Source organism: Echinops telfairi, unplaced genomic scaffold (assembly GCF_000313985.2).
Source record: "Echinops telfairi isolate 266 unplaced genomic scaffold, ASM31398v2 ScPeMD7_443;HRSCAF=831, whole genome shotgun sequence".
Lineage (NCBI taxonomy): Eukaryota > Metazoa > Chordata > Mammalia > Afrosoricida > Tenrecidae > Echinops > Echinops telfairi.
The window spans coordinates 75,246,848-75,263,635 of NW_022104341.1; the positions used below are offsets into that span (position 1 = coordinate 75,246,848).

Here is a 16,788-nt window from a genome sequence, read left to right on the forward strand (position 1 = left end):
GTCTCCAGTATTGTCCCCTGTAGGGCTATGGGTCTGTGAGGGATGTCGTGGCAAGACGTCACATTTTGACCTAACTACAAGTAGGGGAATCCACCCTACAGTGCACTCTTTGTTAACAAGGCCTTTCTCATCTCTGCTCCATAGTCAGAGGATTCACCAAAGGCTTAATCTGCATGCCGGACACTATGAATGGGATTTCGACTTTCATTACCATCCACAGCCTTGTTGAAACCAGGTGTTCAGAATTTAAACTCTAATACCTTTCCCTCCTCTGGGTTTGGATTTTATATTTATCATTCTTGGATCACACAGCCTGGTGCGATTCTTCTATGTAGACTTAGTTGATGTCTAACTCAGGTGGCTTCTTCTTTTAAGACAAATGTTTAAGACCCCAGAAGCTATTCTTTCTGATAGGCACCATCTGCTTTCTTCACCACACTTTGCTGTAGCACCCACATCTTTAGTGATCACTTCATGGGGGGAGGTATTGATGTGGGAGCTCAAAATCCATGCATATATCTATAGTTTATATATGTTCCTGGTTCACTTTGTTTATTTTTAAATAGTTTTACTGGCCTATACTTCACATATCACTCAGTTTAGTCAGTCATATTAAGATATATATACTCATCACCACAATAAATTTGAGAACATTTTCTTCTTTCCTGTGCTCATTGTTGTTAGCTCCCCATTTCCCTCTATCCTCTCTTGCCATGCTCCTTTGCAATTAGCCAATCTAGTTACTGTTTCTATAGTTATATAATCCCAAATTTCATGTACAGATGATTGTACAAAATACAGACAGGAAGCAAGCAAGCAAACAAAAAACCCCAACAACAATGACTAGACAAAACATGGGAAAACCTCAATCAGAAAGGAACCAAAAAACATTAAAAACTGAAACAACTTTAGAATAGGTCAAGGCCCCACCCCCAACCAGTCCTGGGGCTCTGGGGCTCGGCTCAAGGGGAGTCCCTCTGGGACATGGGGGTACAGTGAATGGTATGACCCTTTGCTGTGCAAGCGTACACAGTAGGGTATGCTGGGCTCTCTAGGATTTCCTGTATGGGCTCCAATAAATTTCTTCCCGTTTGCTTAAAAAAGAATGGGTCAAAAGGGAGCTCAAATGATAAGGTATTACATTTTAACCTAACTACAACTTTATAATGCTCTGTTTGATAGCAAGGCTATTCACATCCTTGAAATATGGTCAGAGGGGATTAACCAGAGGCTTAATCCTTTTGGGGACCGTGTGGCTTCCATGTTATCCATAGCCTTCTGAAAACCAGCTGTTCACAATTTAAGCTCTTATACCATCCCCTCTTTTGGATTTTGATTTTATAATTTACAATTCTTAGATCACACAAGCTGGTGTCCTTCTTCCATGTGGACTTAGTTGACACCTCACATAGATGACTGCTTGTTTTAAGGTGAGCCTTTAAGACCCCAGATGCTGTTTGAAAAGGCAGTGTTTTGTCAACATACTTTTTCCAAACTCACTGATCAAATATGTCTTGATTGAAGGAAACTGTATAGGTGGGACAAAATTGTTTTCTTTTCCATATCCTTTTTGGAATTAACTTGTTAAACCAGTTGCTGTGAGGTTGATTCCATCTCATGACAACCCCATGTGTTGCAGAATAGAGCTGCTCTCTGTAGGGTTATCTTGATTTTAGCCTTTGGAAGCAGGTTTCTTCCAGCTCAAGTCTGTAGTCCAGATTTTCTGATTATTTGCTTAGCATATAGATTGAGTTTGTGTGGTGACAGAATATGCACTAATGGAAACTTTTCTTTATTTTAATCTGCTCAGTATTACCTTGTTATATTTAAGGGACTACCTCTTGGCCTATAGATTCGACATGAGGATTCTTTGTCATGTTATGCAGATTTGTTATGATCCACACAGTCAGATGTTTTTGTATAGCCAATAAAGGTAGATAAAAACATAGGAAAAATGAAAGACTAATTTATTCCAGTGGGAACAGAAAATCATACCAATAAAGTTTGATCATTCTATGTGTGGGGCCTTAAAGAAGTTTGTGGGAGGCAAAGAGAGAGAGAGAGACCTGCATCTTTGCCCACCAAACCTTGAGGATGATTTTCCTGTTCAGAGCAGCCAATGTACAGAGAGGTCATAGGGCTGGCCCCACCACGGGAAATGACGTCCACAACCACAACCCTACAGGGGACAGCACAGGAGAGAGTGTGGGAATTGTGCCCAGTCTGTACCCCCCACACTGGGTGTTGGGAGCTCAACAGAGTAACAAGGGCAGCAAAGCAACGAAGTCTCTGAGGAAACCGAAAATAGACTTCGGACTTGGGGGATAGGGCTTGGCACCTCATCAAACCTGATGAATTGGAAAATATTCATAGGGGTCAGCAGACAGACCTGGAACTATTTATAGGCTTTTTGATTTGTTTTATATTTTCTTCTTCTTTTTAAACATCTTATCTATATAAGATAGGCAGGGTAAACAATCTTGAGAAGAAAACAATGGGACCGATGGTTCTAGGGGACATGAGCGAGGAGTTGGTGGAGGAAAGTGAGTGGGGAGCCAACAAACCCAGGGACAAGGGACCAACAAGAGATCTAAGATTGATGGTGAGGAGGCTATAGAATGCCAGGTGGGGTTTGATCAATTGCAATGTAGCCAAGAGTAATTAATGAGAGCCGAATGAAGTTCAAATATGATAGTGGGATAGGAAGAAAATAAAAGGAAATAAAGGAAAGAACTAGGAGGCAAAAGACATTTATAGAGGTATAAATATAGGCATGTATGTATGTAAATATTTAGATATATAACGATAGAGCTATAGGTCTATGTACACATATTTATATGTTAAGTATTAAGGTAGCAGATGGACATTGGGCCTCTACTCAAGTTTCCCTCAATGCACAAACACTTTGTTCTCATAACCTGGCATTCTGTCATGCTCACCTTTCCGACATGATTGGTGAAGGAAAAATGGCTGCACAAGCAAATGTGGTGAAGAAAGCTAATGGTGCCCGCCTATTAGTAGATATAATGACTGGGGTCTTAAAGGCTTGAATTTAAACAAGTGGCCATCTAGCAGGAAAGCAACAAAGCCCACATGGAAGAAGCACACCATCCTGTGTGATTATGAGGTGTCAAAGAGATCAGGTATCAGGCATCAGAAGACCCCAAAAAACCAACTATATCAATGCAAACCAGGGGGGGTTGTAGTGGAGACAATTTATAGACAATTATAGACAATTAGACATCCCCTCAGAAGGGTTACATTGAAGGGACGAGTCAGAAGGGTGCAATATAGCACCTGCGAAACACACAACATTCCTCTAATTCTTTAATGCTCCCTCACCCCCACCCCCACTATCATGACCCCAATTATACTTTACAAATTGGACTAGCCTGGAGCATGGACACTGGTACAGATAAGAGCTTTTGACACGGAATCCAGGACAGATAAACCTCTCAGAAACAGTTATGGTAGTAGCAATACCATGAGGGTAGGGGAAAGGTGGAGCGAGAAGGGGGAACTGATCACAATGATTGATGTATAAACACCGCCCCCCTCAGGGATGAGCAACAGAAACATGGGTAAAGGGAGACAGTGGATGGTGTAAAATATGAAAATAATAATTTATCAAGGATCTGGAAGGTTGGGGAGGGAGGGAAAAAAGAGGAACTGATACCAAGGGCTCAAGTAGTAGAAAATGTTTTGAAAATGATGATGGTAACATATGTACAAATGTGCTTGAACAATTAATGTATGGATTGTTATAAGAGCTGTTAAGAGCCCCCAATAAAATGATTCCTAAAACAACAGTTGAATTAACTAGTAAAAAAAAAATTGTCGAAAAATTTGAATTAGAAGATAATGGAATTTCTCAATGAACTGTTTGAAACCCTCACATAAGTATTCCTTAAATTTAAAAAGGCAGGCAACAATAAGAAGTAGATATATAATAGAACATAACAAAGTTTAATTTCTCATTAATTGTTAATGGATATGTGTTCACTAGCATACATGGATGGTATATTTCATATGTTACCAGATGCCCAAATTCCATGAATATGTTCAGTTAAAAGTATAGGCAAGTATTGGAAACCTGCTAATAGTCTGGACCTAGTGAATGAGAATTTGCATTTTTATTAAATTTCTGGGTGATTGCTATGCACAAAATTTGAGATTCACTGCTCTGGATTAGAACACAATTGTTTTTTTTTAATGATTGAAACTGGAATTTTTATTTTATCCAGTGAGAAGGGAAGAGCATGGAAGAGGCAAGAACTTGATCAGCCTAACTTCAGGGAAGGCTGAGAAATGTACTCTAGTCATGTGCTCGGAAAAAGGAGAAAATTAATTTTGATGGAAAACTAGCAGTCTCTGCTGTGGCATTTTATCTGGCTCAGCTGTGAGTAATATTTACATAATCATAATATGTAGAAAATGTGGATTTAGTGGGGAAGTATGAATTCACATAATTCTGTCTCTATGAAGTATGATGGAAAGAGCCAAATCTGTATTTTCCAGAGTGCAAAGTCAGTAGATAATATAAAGCAAAATAAATATCTACGTAAGCATAAACAGGTAAAGGGGTTTGAAATGTTTACTTGTGAGGAGATAAATTTGGAGTGGACAGGAGACTAATACTGCCTTTGCCTTTGCCTTGTAGTATTTCAGACTTGTTGAGTTGTATGGATGCATTTAATGAAAAGAAATTGAAAAAGAAAATTAACCTATATTCCAGATAGGAAGTAAACATGTAAACGTTTAAGTACTAAGTGATAGAACTAAGAACCAAGTTAAGGCAAAAGGGCACACTTACCTCAGCCTAGTCATGGTAGGAGGGTTAGGGTAGATTCAGGAAGACTTTCTGGAAGAAGTTCTTTCCATTTCTGTTTTAGCAGCATAATACTGTGCAATTCAATATCTTTTGAATTTCTTAAATTTGGTTTATAAAGTTTGAACAATTAGACACTATTTAAGGTATTTTTTTATTTAATAAATTTTACTCTGTAGTAGGCACTATGGTAGTCATTGAAGATACTACAATGGTAAGGAAAACCAGAAACTGTTTCTTATCTCATAGAGTTTACAGTCTAGTTACTAGTGGGTAGGCTATAAAATTCTTCACTGATTGTAAGATAGAATATTGTGTTATCCTGGGGTCTCTATAGAAGCAAATCAGCGGTTTGTATGTCAATATATATAGAAAGAGAAATCAAGAAATGACTCACAGTTGTTACCAGTCCTGTTCCAGACCATGGGTCAGATAAAAGCTGAAGGCTTCTCCTGATTTGTGTATCTGCAGGGGCTAACAAAGAGGGAGCAGGAAGACCACAGTCTGGTCTTCCAGCTGATACTGAGCTGAATGAACCCAAGGTTTGTAACAGGAGGTAGACGACCAGATGCAGGATCTAAACCCAGCAATAGAAATCACTTAGCGTCCATACACTGTCACTTTATTCAAAGAGTAGGCCACACCTTGAATGAAACCTCCCTCAATGGTATCAAGGCTATGATCAGATTAAAGGATGTCTATTCTCCCCACAAAGGAGCCCTGGTGGTGTGTAGTAGTTATGTGTTGGGCTGCGATCTGAAAGGTTGGCAGTTTGAAACCACCAGTTGCTCCTCAGGAGAAAGATGGGACTTTCTACTCCTAGAAGCATTTACAGTTTGAGGAAAAACGCAGTGTCCTGTCGGGTCACTATGAGTCAGTATTGAATGAATGGCAGTGAGTTAAAAAAATTTTTTTTTCATCCTTCTCACAATTTCTTGGCTGCTTCATGGAAAATCGCATCATGGAGTTGACCATGGTATGTTAGATGGTAGCATGGGTGAAGTGTGGCCCACCCAAGTTGACATAATCCTGACTATCACAAATATGATTTCCCTTTACCTCTGCTACTAGGTTCACTCCCTAAAATAGTGATTGTTCAAATGTGATCCCCAGGATAGCTGCATCGGTATTACTCGGGACCTTGTTAGAAATGCAGGTTATCAGGCTCTGTTTCAGACCTGCAAAATCAGAATCTTGAGGAACGGAGCCCTTTAGGTGAGAGAGTGAACACTAAAACTTGAGAACCTCTTCAGGAGTCCTTGGGTGGTGCAAATGGCAAATGTGCTCAGCTGATAACTGACAGATTGGCAATTTAAACCCAACCATGGGCTTCTTGGAAGAAAGGCATAATTATGATTTTGTTTTTATAGTTACATAAAATATTAACCTAATCAGGAATAATAAAAAAATGTAATTAAAGCACATGGGTACACGGTGAACAGTAACAAAAACCCCAAAACCCTGATTTCCATGAAATTTAACATTAAAGGTACTTTTGATATAAGAATGTTGTGACAAAATATTTTTTACCCACAGTGATAAGAGTCCAGTTTTAAAACAAAACAAAACAAAACAGAAAAATGCTGGAGAAGTTCTTGAGAGATTGGAACACTTATACACTACTTTTGGGCCTGTGAACATATACAGTCTTTGTGGAAAGTGATAGGGCACTATCTAAAACAACTGGGAAAAGAAATACCATATGGCCCCGCAATATCTCTGCTGGGTATATACCCCAAAGAAGTAAAAGACACAACACAAACAGATGTGTGTTCTCTCATGTTCATTGCAGCACAGTTCACAATAGCAAGAAGCTGGAAACAGCCCAAATTCCAATATATCTCTCTCCAATATATAGAACAATATAATCCAAAACATACATAACTATATATAGAAACAGAAGCAGAAACATAGATATTATAGAAAAATGAATAAAGAAACGTTGGTACATACACACAATGGAATACTCTATGTCCCCGAAAAACAGTGATAAAATTACAAAACACCTCATGATATGGACAGACGTAGAAACCAGTACGCTGAGCCAAGTTAATCATTAACAAAAGGACAGATGTTGTATGAGACTACTACTATAAGGATAAGCACCAAGATGAAAGTAGGCATCTGTTCTCAAGCATGTAATCTTCTAATCTAGTCTCCTTAAATGAGCTAGTCTACCTGCTTCATGCTCATCATCCACCTATCACTCCCTTATTTTAAAATATTAGTAACCCTTTTAAGAGGAGGCATCACTTTAGCTGGGATCAGTTTCTGATGTTAGGGAGAGGGAGATGATGAATCAGATCCTGCCATATAACAATGTTCTACAGTCACCCCAAATCAACAGACACTCCTACAGAGATGCTCAGTGAACCATAATGGAAGTTCAAGTCCCAAGGTGTGGGGGATGTGGGACAGACATGTCTGTCTCAGAAAAGATGATTTCACTTTTGTTGGTGGGTGAACCAGATGGAGCCACCTGCCATTGGGAAAATTGCTTACTTATCCTTATGTAGACCTCTAGTGGGAGAATATACCTCACATTATATTCCTAATTGGTCACTTTGACCCAATTTCTATCCTGCCCTTGGTGACTGTAGCAGGCTATCTAGAGAAACAAAACCCAGTGACACTCATATATGTATAATAAAGAACTTTATATCAAGAAGTAATTTTATATCAAAGATTCCCAACCCAGTCTAACTCAAGTCCAAGGTTCTGGTGCTACTTAGAGCCCTCTTTAGACTCATAGCTGAAGGCCAATGACACAGAAAGGCGAAGGGCCAGAGGAAGAGAGGAAAGTTGCCAGTGTCTTTCTTATTAAAAGGCCACATGCACAAGGAAGCATCACAGGCTGCCACTTGATTAACAGATTGGACTCCACTTCTACACTTTTAACAGTTCAAATTGACATCACATTTAACTGCCACCGTGACCAAGGGCACATGCTATAGACAACCAGGATGTTAGACTTTGTCTTTTCGAGCTGCACAGCATCCATCATGGGCCACACCAGAAGGGTCTGATTTGGAAACCCCATTAAGCAAACTGGACCTTACCTTAAAACACACCTGTGTAGTATTAAATTAAAAGTGGCGCGGGGGAGAGTGGGGTGCCAGCCCCACCCGCTGCTTGAACTTACTGGTTCAGTAATACTACTTCTGGGTTCAGTAATGCACAATTGTACGGTTGAGATATATAAGCATTATATTAAAGTCATCGAGAGCATGAGAGATAATACAATAATACAGTCAGACATATTACATGGTAGCATTGCTCACCTCAGCTCGGCTTGATGGTCCTCGTGGAGGGGGCTTAGCCGTCAGAGAAGAAGCCGCTGCTTCATCCTCCTTAGCCACCTTCTCCAGCCACCCTCGGCCAGCCACCTTCGGCCAGCCACCCTCGGCCAGCCACCCTCTCCTGAACCAGGGAGCCTTCTTATTTATTGCTAACCACCCATCATATTACTTTAGGGGGATACATCACAGCATTATGCGTCACAGAGAAGGGCAGTACAATTCATCCTTGAACAGGTTTGATCATTCTGGTGTTTCATACAATAAAGCAGGCAATTACTATCCTGGGAGGCATGCAAGCCCCCTGATAGCAGATAACAACCTACGTCATAGAGAGGCGTTGTAACATAGGCAATACAAGCAATAGGAGGGGGATGACCTAGGGGTGAATGTGCAATAGTAAGAGGAGGGAATAGGGGGGCATGTGTGGCAAGATAGTAGCCTAAGCTTAGTCATCTTAGAGTGGTCCTGGGCTTGCCTATGGGCCCTGCTTCAAGGGAACAATAACAGAAAGGAATGGGCCCTATTTGGGGTGAGTCAGACTATACAGTCTGGCCGCTCTAGATGGCTGATGTTAAGGAGAATAACCTCTGACCTATTTTCGCTGCCTAAAGAACAGTCATTCTCAAGCTAAGTCTGGCATATATTTTGGGGAGACAACTTAAGAGAAATCCTTCTGTTCCTCACACATCTGTAGCAGATTAATGAAAAGGAAATACTCCCTTGGACTTAAGGCTGAGACAACGTAGTGTGAGAAGAAGCAGATGACTACTATCCCAAGGTTATGGATTTGGAAGTCATTGGGCTTGGTTCAAAGTTCTTACTTTCAGGGTACCCAGTAAGTGGTAACTAAAGAGTACTATATATTTTCCCTTTTATTACTTTCTCTGATTTTTAATAACTTGTTTAGTCCAGCAGGCATAGTTCTGCCTTTGTGAATGAGCCTTATAGAAAGTTTTGCACCATCTCCAACCCTCATTGTTTGTATAAAGTGTCCAGTCACTTAAGTTTTTAATTTGTACAGGTCAACAATCCATATATATTTTAGTTCAAAAAGCTGTCATATATGTTAACTTTCCTTTTCTCCTCAGTTTTTAAATTCTATACCATGAGCTAAATGAATAATGCTATCAATATAATTAACATTTGCCCATGGCAATCATTCTTTATGTTCTCCAATAAAATGATAATTATGTTTTTGAAGTGGACCAGGGACATATATACCATAGATATGAATTGATTTTGAGCTTGTCCTTAATCATAACCCCAATATAAAAAACAATTTGTTATTATTATGTGGCCCTACTTGATACTTGCCGTCAAGACTTCACTGGATGCTATAGTGGAAAGAAAAGCATCTAAGGTTCTAAAGGCTTGTCTTAAAATCAGCAGCCATTTCAGTGAAATGTCAGTTACGTCCACATGGAAGAAGCAGAGCAGCCTTTGTAATCCAAGGACTGTAAATAATAAAATCCAAGGCCAGATGAGGGAATGATATTAGAGCTTATATTTGAACACCTGGTCTGTTGAACACTATTGATGGCAGTGAAAGCCAAAATCCATTTGCAGAGTTTTAATTGGGGAATGGAAATCTTTGGAAATAGGTGCATATTGACGGTTATACAACATTAAGCCCTCAGTGAACCCTCTGTGACTATTGACCGGGTATGTGAATAGTCTTGCTCTCAGACAGAGTGCATTGGAAAGTGAACTAATGCAGAGGTAGTTAGGTCAAAATTTAATACTTTATCTTTGTTCTCCATTTTGACCCATTTTATTTTATTTTTTCTAATTCTGTTGCTTTCTGTTTCCTTTTTTATTTTATTTATTTTTTGTTATTTGAAATCCAAGATAAGTAAGCCTATAGAGACAGTAACTGGGTTAATAGTTCCTTAGGTTTTGGGAAATGGGGAGCTAATAATAATGAGTATAAGAAAGAAGAAAATGTTCTAAAATAGATTGTGATGGATTGACTCACCAATCGACTTTTACAAGTATGTTTAAACAATTGAATGATATGTGAAATATATACCAATAAATCTCTTAAAATTAAAAAATATTTAATATTCCTTTTGTAGCTTGTACTGATTGCAAATTTGCTTTTCCCCCTCTCAAAATACTTGTTCTCATTATATTTTATAACAAAACAGATTCTGATGCTTTTTGAGGTTATCAAGTTTACAATTCAGTGCCATTAATTACATTCACAGTGTTGTGCAAACCACTTACGTATTTCTACAACATTTTATCACCCATTTGAAACTCTGTTTTCATTGAGCAATAACTCCATTCTCCTCTTTCCTCCCCTGGCAATCTATGACACACTTTCTGTTGATTTGCCTAATCTAGATATTTTATGTAAATGGAATCATAACATTTATTCTTTTGTTTCTGGCTTATTGCACTTAGTGTAATGGTTTAGATTGATTTTATTGTTCTTGTTTTTTAAATGGATTCTTCTTAGTTTAAAAATTTTCCTTCAGAAGAATTCACTTAAACTCATGAAATCTGTTAAGTGTTTTCCTGTGTTTAGCAACTAAAGTTTGAAATAGGTTAGTAGTGGTTATAAATTGGTACCATTTAAAGAAACTCGTGGACAATAAAGGATTTAGGATTCTATAAATTGTGATTCCTTAGGGGCATATCAGGGGCCCACAGGTGGTGCAGTGGATTAAGTAAGCATTGGGCTGCTAATTGCAAGGCTGGCAGAGCCGCCAACTGCAGGAGAAAGATGAAACTATCTGTTCCATTAAAGATTTACAGTCTTGTAAATAGGGTCTTCTGTGAGCAGTAACTGACTTGATCCAGTGGACTCGTAGGTCAGTCTGCTTCTGTAAAGATTTATAGTCTCAGAAGGACTATGTACAGTTCTACTATGTACTGTAGGGTCACCATGAGTTGGAATCGGCTCGTTGACAATGGACTTGATGTTGATTTGTTTATGGAACATAGAGACCTAAATTTCTTTGTTCCATTTGTTTTTGTCTTGTGATGTATCATTACTTATAGGTTTTACTTACTGTTTAGTTGAAATTCTATTTTCCCCCAAACAGTTTTATTGGCGTATAATTCATATATCATACAATTCAGTAGTTCAATCACATCAAGAAGTGTTATATAATCCATCATCACATCAGTTTTAGAACATTTTCTTCATTCTTGTGCTAGCTGAAATCTTTATTGAGTACTATAGAGCAACTTTTTTCCCCTCAAATTCTTCTTGCTGTGTCATATTTCCATAATAATGTTAGCTCTCCACACATGAAAATGGTATTGTTATTTACTAATCAGAGTTTTCAACTTAACTTTTTTCCAGTTTTGTGAATAGATTTTTAAAATTAATTTTTATGTGTTTCAGCATTTACTATTGATGAGGTTTTTCAATTTAAATAATATATGTTCTTTTTTTAATCTAACAGTTTGCTTGCCTGAACTGGATTGGAAACAATTCAGACTACTGGAGATCTACCTTTTACAATTTCAAAATTGAAAGAAAGCAGGTTTTCAAATAATGGAGGAATCTAAGACTTCTAAAAATGAAAATCATGGACCAAAGAAGAATGCTTGGGCTATTTCTGAAGAAAGCAAAGGAGTAAAAGTTATAAGTAATCAAACTTTGAAAACTAGAAATGAAAAATCTTTAAAAGAAATTGGGACTAGCTCTCCAAATAGAAACAGTAGTAAAAAAAATAAGCAAAATGATATTTGTATAGAAAAAACAGAAGTTAAATCATGCAAGGTAAATGCTGCCAGTGTTCCAGGCTCTAAAGATTTGGGATTAGTTCTTCGAGATCAAAGTCATTGCAAAGTGAAAAAATCACCTAACTCACCAGTGAAAGCTGAAAAGACCCTTCCTTCACAGGCAAAAGCCGAAAAATCACCAAAGTCACCTAGTTCACCAGTGACAGCAGAAAAGCCACGTGTTTCACAGAGAAAACCAGAGAAAGTATCCAGTTCTCAGAAGAAATCAGAAAAGGTGTCCAGTGCCCCAGCAGAAAACATGAAACAGAAGGAATTACAGCAGATTGGGAAAAAAATCCCGAGCTCCTTTACTTCTGTGGACAAGGTGAATAGTGAAGCTGTGCAAGGGGGGAAATCTGCTCTGGAAAACCCACTGCCATCTCAACAGCAACAGACATGCACAGATAATATCGGTGATTCTGATGACAGTGCTTCCGGAGTTGAAGATACGTCTGATGATTTGAGTAAGTAGAATTTTCCTACAAGTTATATTTTGGGAGGGATATTCCACTATTAATGTTCTCTAGATTATCTGTAGTTTATCTAATTTACCAAAAAAGGCCATTACTAAGCTGGCTCATAAAGCTGAAAAGGAAAAAAAAAAGGCTTACATTTATTTTAGGCTTGTATGTACTTTAAAATAAACCTAATTATACATTGCTCATTAATTTATCAAACATGTATGGAGGGGGGACTTCAAAGAATTTATGGAAAAATAGAATGAAATGATAATGAAAAGTTTCCAGCCCCTCTTAGGTATTGAGCTTCTTACATGTGCCAAATGTGTTTGTAGCGAAAAACAAAAACAAAAACTAAACAAACTCTTCACAACTGAGACCTCAAAGAATGTTCTAGGCTTGAATGGGGTTGAGTAAAGTGACAATTTAACTCAGACTCAGACTTGATTAGATTTAGAGTTCAGGAAACGCATAATGCAAATGTGAGACTGGGTTTGATTAAGATTTAATTTGAATAGAGGGAGAGTGGTGAGAGATGAAAGTGAAAAGGCACACAGGAATTGGAGAATGAAGGGCCCTGTAAACATGATGGAAAGTAAGAAAAATCCTTTTGACTGCAGTACAGCAAATTGTTTGACAGAGGGTAAGACTGCATGCAGACAGGTTAGACACTATCGAAACTACTTGACAACTGTTTATTCAGTTCATTTTGTTCTGGCATCCTGATTTTAGTTTGAATTAATTGTTTAAGAACATTGCCCATGTCTTGTATATTCTGATCTTTGCTTTGTTTGAATTAATTTTATTAGTAATCTTCCCCCCATATATGACTTGCCTTGATGTAGAAATAAATAGAAGCTAATCTTAAATATATGTATGTGTGTTAGGGCTCAAACATGAGAACAACTGTGAGGATGGCGCAGGACTGAGTGTGTATCCTTCTGATGTACTAAAGGGGTGTTATGAGACTAGTTGGAACCAACTAGATGGCACCTAACAGTGTGTGTGTGTGTGTGTACCACTTGAAAATCCTGGTAAAGAGCTCAGAAATGGCTGCTTTTCATTTCTGCTGATACACAGATAATGGCATATGGACAGACTTTTTTTTCCCAGTAGTATATGTTTATTTTGGGAATCTCTGAGTGATGCGCAAGGAACCCTGATAAATGTAAAGGTAAGTGTTGAGCTGTTTGGTAACTCTGAAGTTGGCAATTCAAATCCACAGTTGTTCAGAGAGAAAGATGAGGCTGTCTGCTCCTGTAAAGATTTATAGGCTTCGAAACTGTTCATAGTGTCAGTCTGATTTGTAATAGATTCTATACCAGTGGATTTTTGGGTGACACAAACAGTTAATGTGCTCAGCTGCTAATAGAAAGGTTGGAGGTTTGAGTCCATCCAGAGATAACTTGGAAAAAAGGCCTGGTGATCTGTTTCTAGAAATTCATTATTGAAAGCCCTATGGAGCATTTCTACTCTGACATACATGGATCATTATGAGTTAGAATAAAGTTTTCAGCAATTCATTCACTGGTCTATTTATTTGATGTGTATAAGAAAAAATTACCAATCTCATGATTTTATAGCTAGGCATTAGGACAGTGTCATGTTTAGAAAGTAAGTCAATTTAATGGCAGTATCAAATAAATAATAGTATTAATGTTTAGTTGTGGCAACAATCTAAATGTGGTATATAAATGATTGAAGTTTGGAAAATGCTATGCATTAGACCATTTAATATGGGATAAAGTACTTGAATTAGCAAAAGATTTTTTTTAAGCTTATGTGTATTAAAAAAACAAATAGGGTGACATAGTGAGATAGTTAAGAGTGTGGGTTCTGGAGTGACATACGTTTTGAATTGCAGTTCCTCCCTCAGTAGCTTTCTAATTTTGGATAAGCTGCTTAGCTCTCTATATTTTTCACAGTTTTGAAAAGTGTACATTATGAAAAATAAGGGAAATCTTTATTAGAGTGTTTAGGTTACTATCTTACCTATAGTTGGCATGCTATCATAACTAGTATTTTCCTCCATATATTACTATGATTAAATGCAATTTTATTCTTTTTCTTAATTGTGATAAGCACATAGGTAACAATATTTGCCATCTCTGTAATTTCACTGGTGCAGTTGGGTGATAATATGTTTCTCAACCATCACTATTAACTATTCTCCAATTTTTCATCACCCTTAACAGCAGTTTAGTGTCCCCTAAGCATTGTGTCTTCTTTTCCACTTACTTCACACCTATCCCTGGGTGTTGTTTGTTGTCAAGTCATTTCCCACTCATGGGGACTCAGAAATCAGAGCAGAACTGCTTTGTAGGGGTGAGCAGTTTGCTAGGACTTGTCTCCTGTGGAGCTGCTGGTGGGTTGGTTTGCAGTGGTGTGCCTCAGTCCTTGTGACACTAGGTCTCCTTCTATCCCTAGAAACCACTAATAAACTTTGATCTCTGTGTACTTGTTTATTCTAGATATTTTATATAACGTAGTTGGAATTACAGTATAAAGTATTTGTCTTTTGTCACTGGCGTATTTCAGTCAGTATAATATGCTATTTCTCAACAAAGAGAACAAGTTGAACTAGTTTAAGGAAGTATTTCCAAGTAAATGCCCTTTTGGAAAACTTCATTTAACATATTTATGAGAATGAATTATAGTATAATATTTAAAAATAAATGTGTCTAATATTTTAAAAACTTGTCATAAATATAATATTTGCTGAAGCTATACAGTGGACTTTGAAGAGTTTGGAAAGTTGGAACTAAAAGATAATAGAATTTCTGCACAGACACGAAGCTACCTTAGATTCAGAATTATTTAACTCATTTTCTCAAATAATAGCACCCAAATTAATAATTTTAGTTTTTTGATAGCCTCTGTATAAGTTAATAGAATATCTTTATATACGGATCTTTGTCTTTTTAGAATTAGTGAATTATATTGAGATATGATTAATTTCAATGTTCCTCTTTCAACCCAACTTTAGCTCTCACGTAATACTTACACCATTTTTCCTGTTGCCACTTATTCATTGAATATAATACTTTTTGGGTGTCTGCTATGTGCCTGGTACCAGTCTGGTCTCCAGGAATACAACAATAAACAAAATAATTATTTCCCTCATGGAATTTCTATTCAAATGGGAAGTGGCAGACAAGAAACGCAATAAATAATAACTGTTAGGTGGTAATAAATTCTCTAAGACGACTAAAGGAAAGTTCATAGGAAATGATGTTGCTGCTGCTGTGATGTTATTTCACATTTAAATTCTGACTGAGGTGACATTACAGCAAAGAATTAAAGGAAAACATGTGAGCTAGATTGATGTGTGTGTGTGTTTATATTCATTTACCAGGTATTTATTGACCATGTTTACATACAGAGATAATGTTGTAGTCACTGCATATATGAAAAGGGATTAGATAAATTCAAGTTCTTATATATTAGTTATCTCTTGCTGCCTTAACAATTTACTACAAATTTAGGGCCTTAATACAAATTTATTACAGTTCTGTAGGTCAAAAGTTCAGCATCAACATGAGCCTCTCAAGACTAAAATCAAGTTATCGGCAGGGCAACATGGTAGAATGCCATTCAAGTCTGATTATTTGAGGAGAGTGTGTTTTAGCCTTGGGCTTCTCAAACTTGGGATTTTGTATTTTATCTGGGAATCCTATTAAAAAGTAGATTCTTAGGTCACACTCCCAGATATTTAAGATTCATTTTTGGAGTGAGGGTTCTGAGAAATTGCATATTTAACAAGTTTCTAAGCACTACTGTTGCTGCAGATCAGGATCATGCTCTTGAGTAGGGTACCCTTACTCACCTCTACTTCACACTGAATGGCCCTATTAAAATATGAGTCAGTTTATATCATTCCTGTTCAAAATGTCTCTGGCTTCTCATCAGTGTAGAAGGTGGTGTCCTTACTGATCAATTTGGCCCTGTGTTATCTGTGACACTCATGACTTTTACTTTGTTTTTAGTCTGTTTTTTGTTCTTTCTCTGCTCCAGTTTCCTGGCCTACTTGCCCTTCCTCAAATGTATAGACATATGCCTATTGTGTGGCCTTTCTGATTGCTTTTTATCTGTTTGGAACGCTCTGCTTCAGATATCCATACTGCTACCTCTCACCTCTTTCTCCTCCTCAATGAGCCTTTTGCTTGAGTGACTTATCTATAATTTGCAACTTTTAACCCATAACACTTCTCGGTTCCTTTAGCCTGCTTAATTTTTCTCTATAGCCTTTATCATTATCTGTCATTAAAATTTTTCCTTTTTTAATATTTTTATTAGTATGTAGTTCACATGCCATGATATTCACTCTTTGAGCAACAATACAGTGGTGTTAATGTATGTAGTAACAAAGTTATGTAATCGTTGTTGGATGCCATCCTTACCTTCAAGGAACATTCCGCCTCTACGTCTTCGAAGACAGATTTGTTTGTCTTTTAAAAAAAATAAC

The 16,788-nt window shown here is 37.5% G+C and overlaps 1 protein-coding gene across 6 annotated transcripts in view; it reads left to right on the forward strand.

Annotated features, from left to right (window-relative positions):
• Positions 1 to 4,281: 4,281 nt before the first annotated feature.
• The window catches only part of TUT4 (terminal uridylyl transferase 4), a 128,381-nt gene continuing 115,874 nt past the window's right edge, over positions 4,282 to 16,788 (forward strand). For all 6 annotated transcript variants that reach the window (XM_045291971.1, XM_045291972.1, XM_045291973.1 and 3 more), the window contains exons 1-2: positions 4,282 to 4,399; positions 11,544 to 12,329. In XM_045291971.1, coding sequence (XP_045147906.1) covers positions 11,636 to 12,329 — 694 coding nt within the window. In that variant the 5' untranslated portion in view covers positions 4,282 to 4,399; positions 11,544 to 11,635. The remainder of the gene's footprint in view (positions 4,400 to 11,543; positions 12,330 to 16,788) is intronic.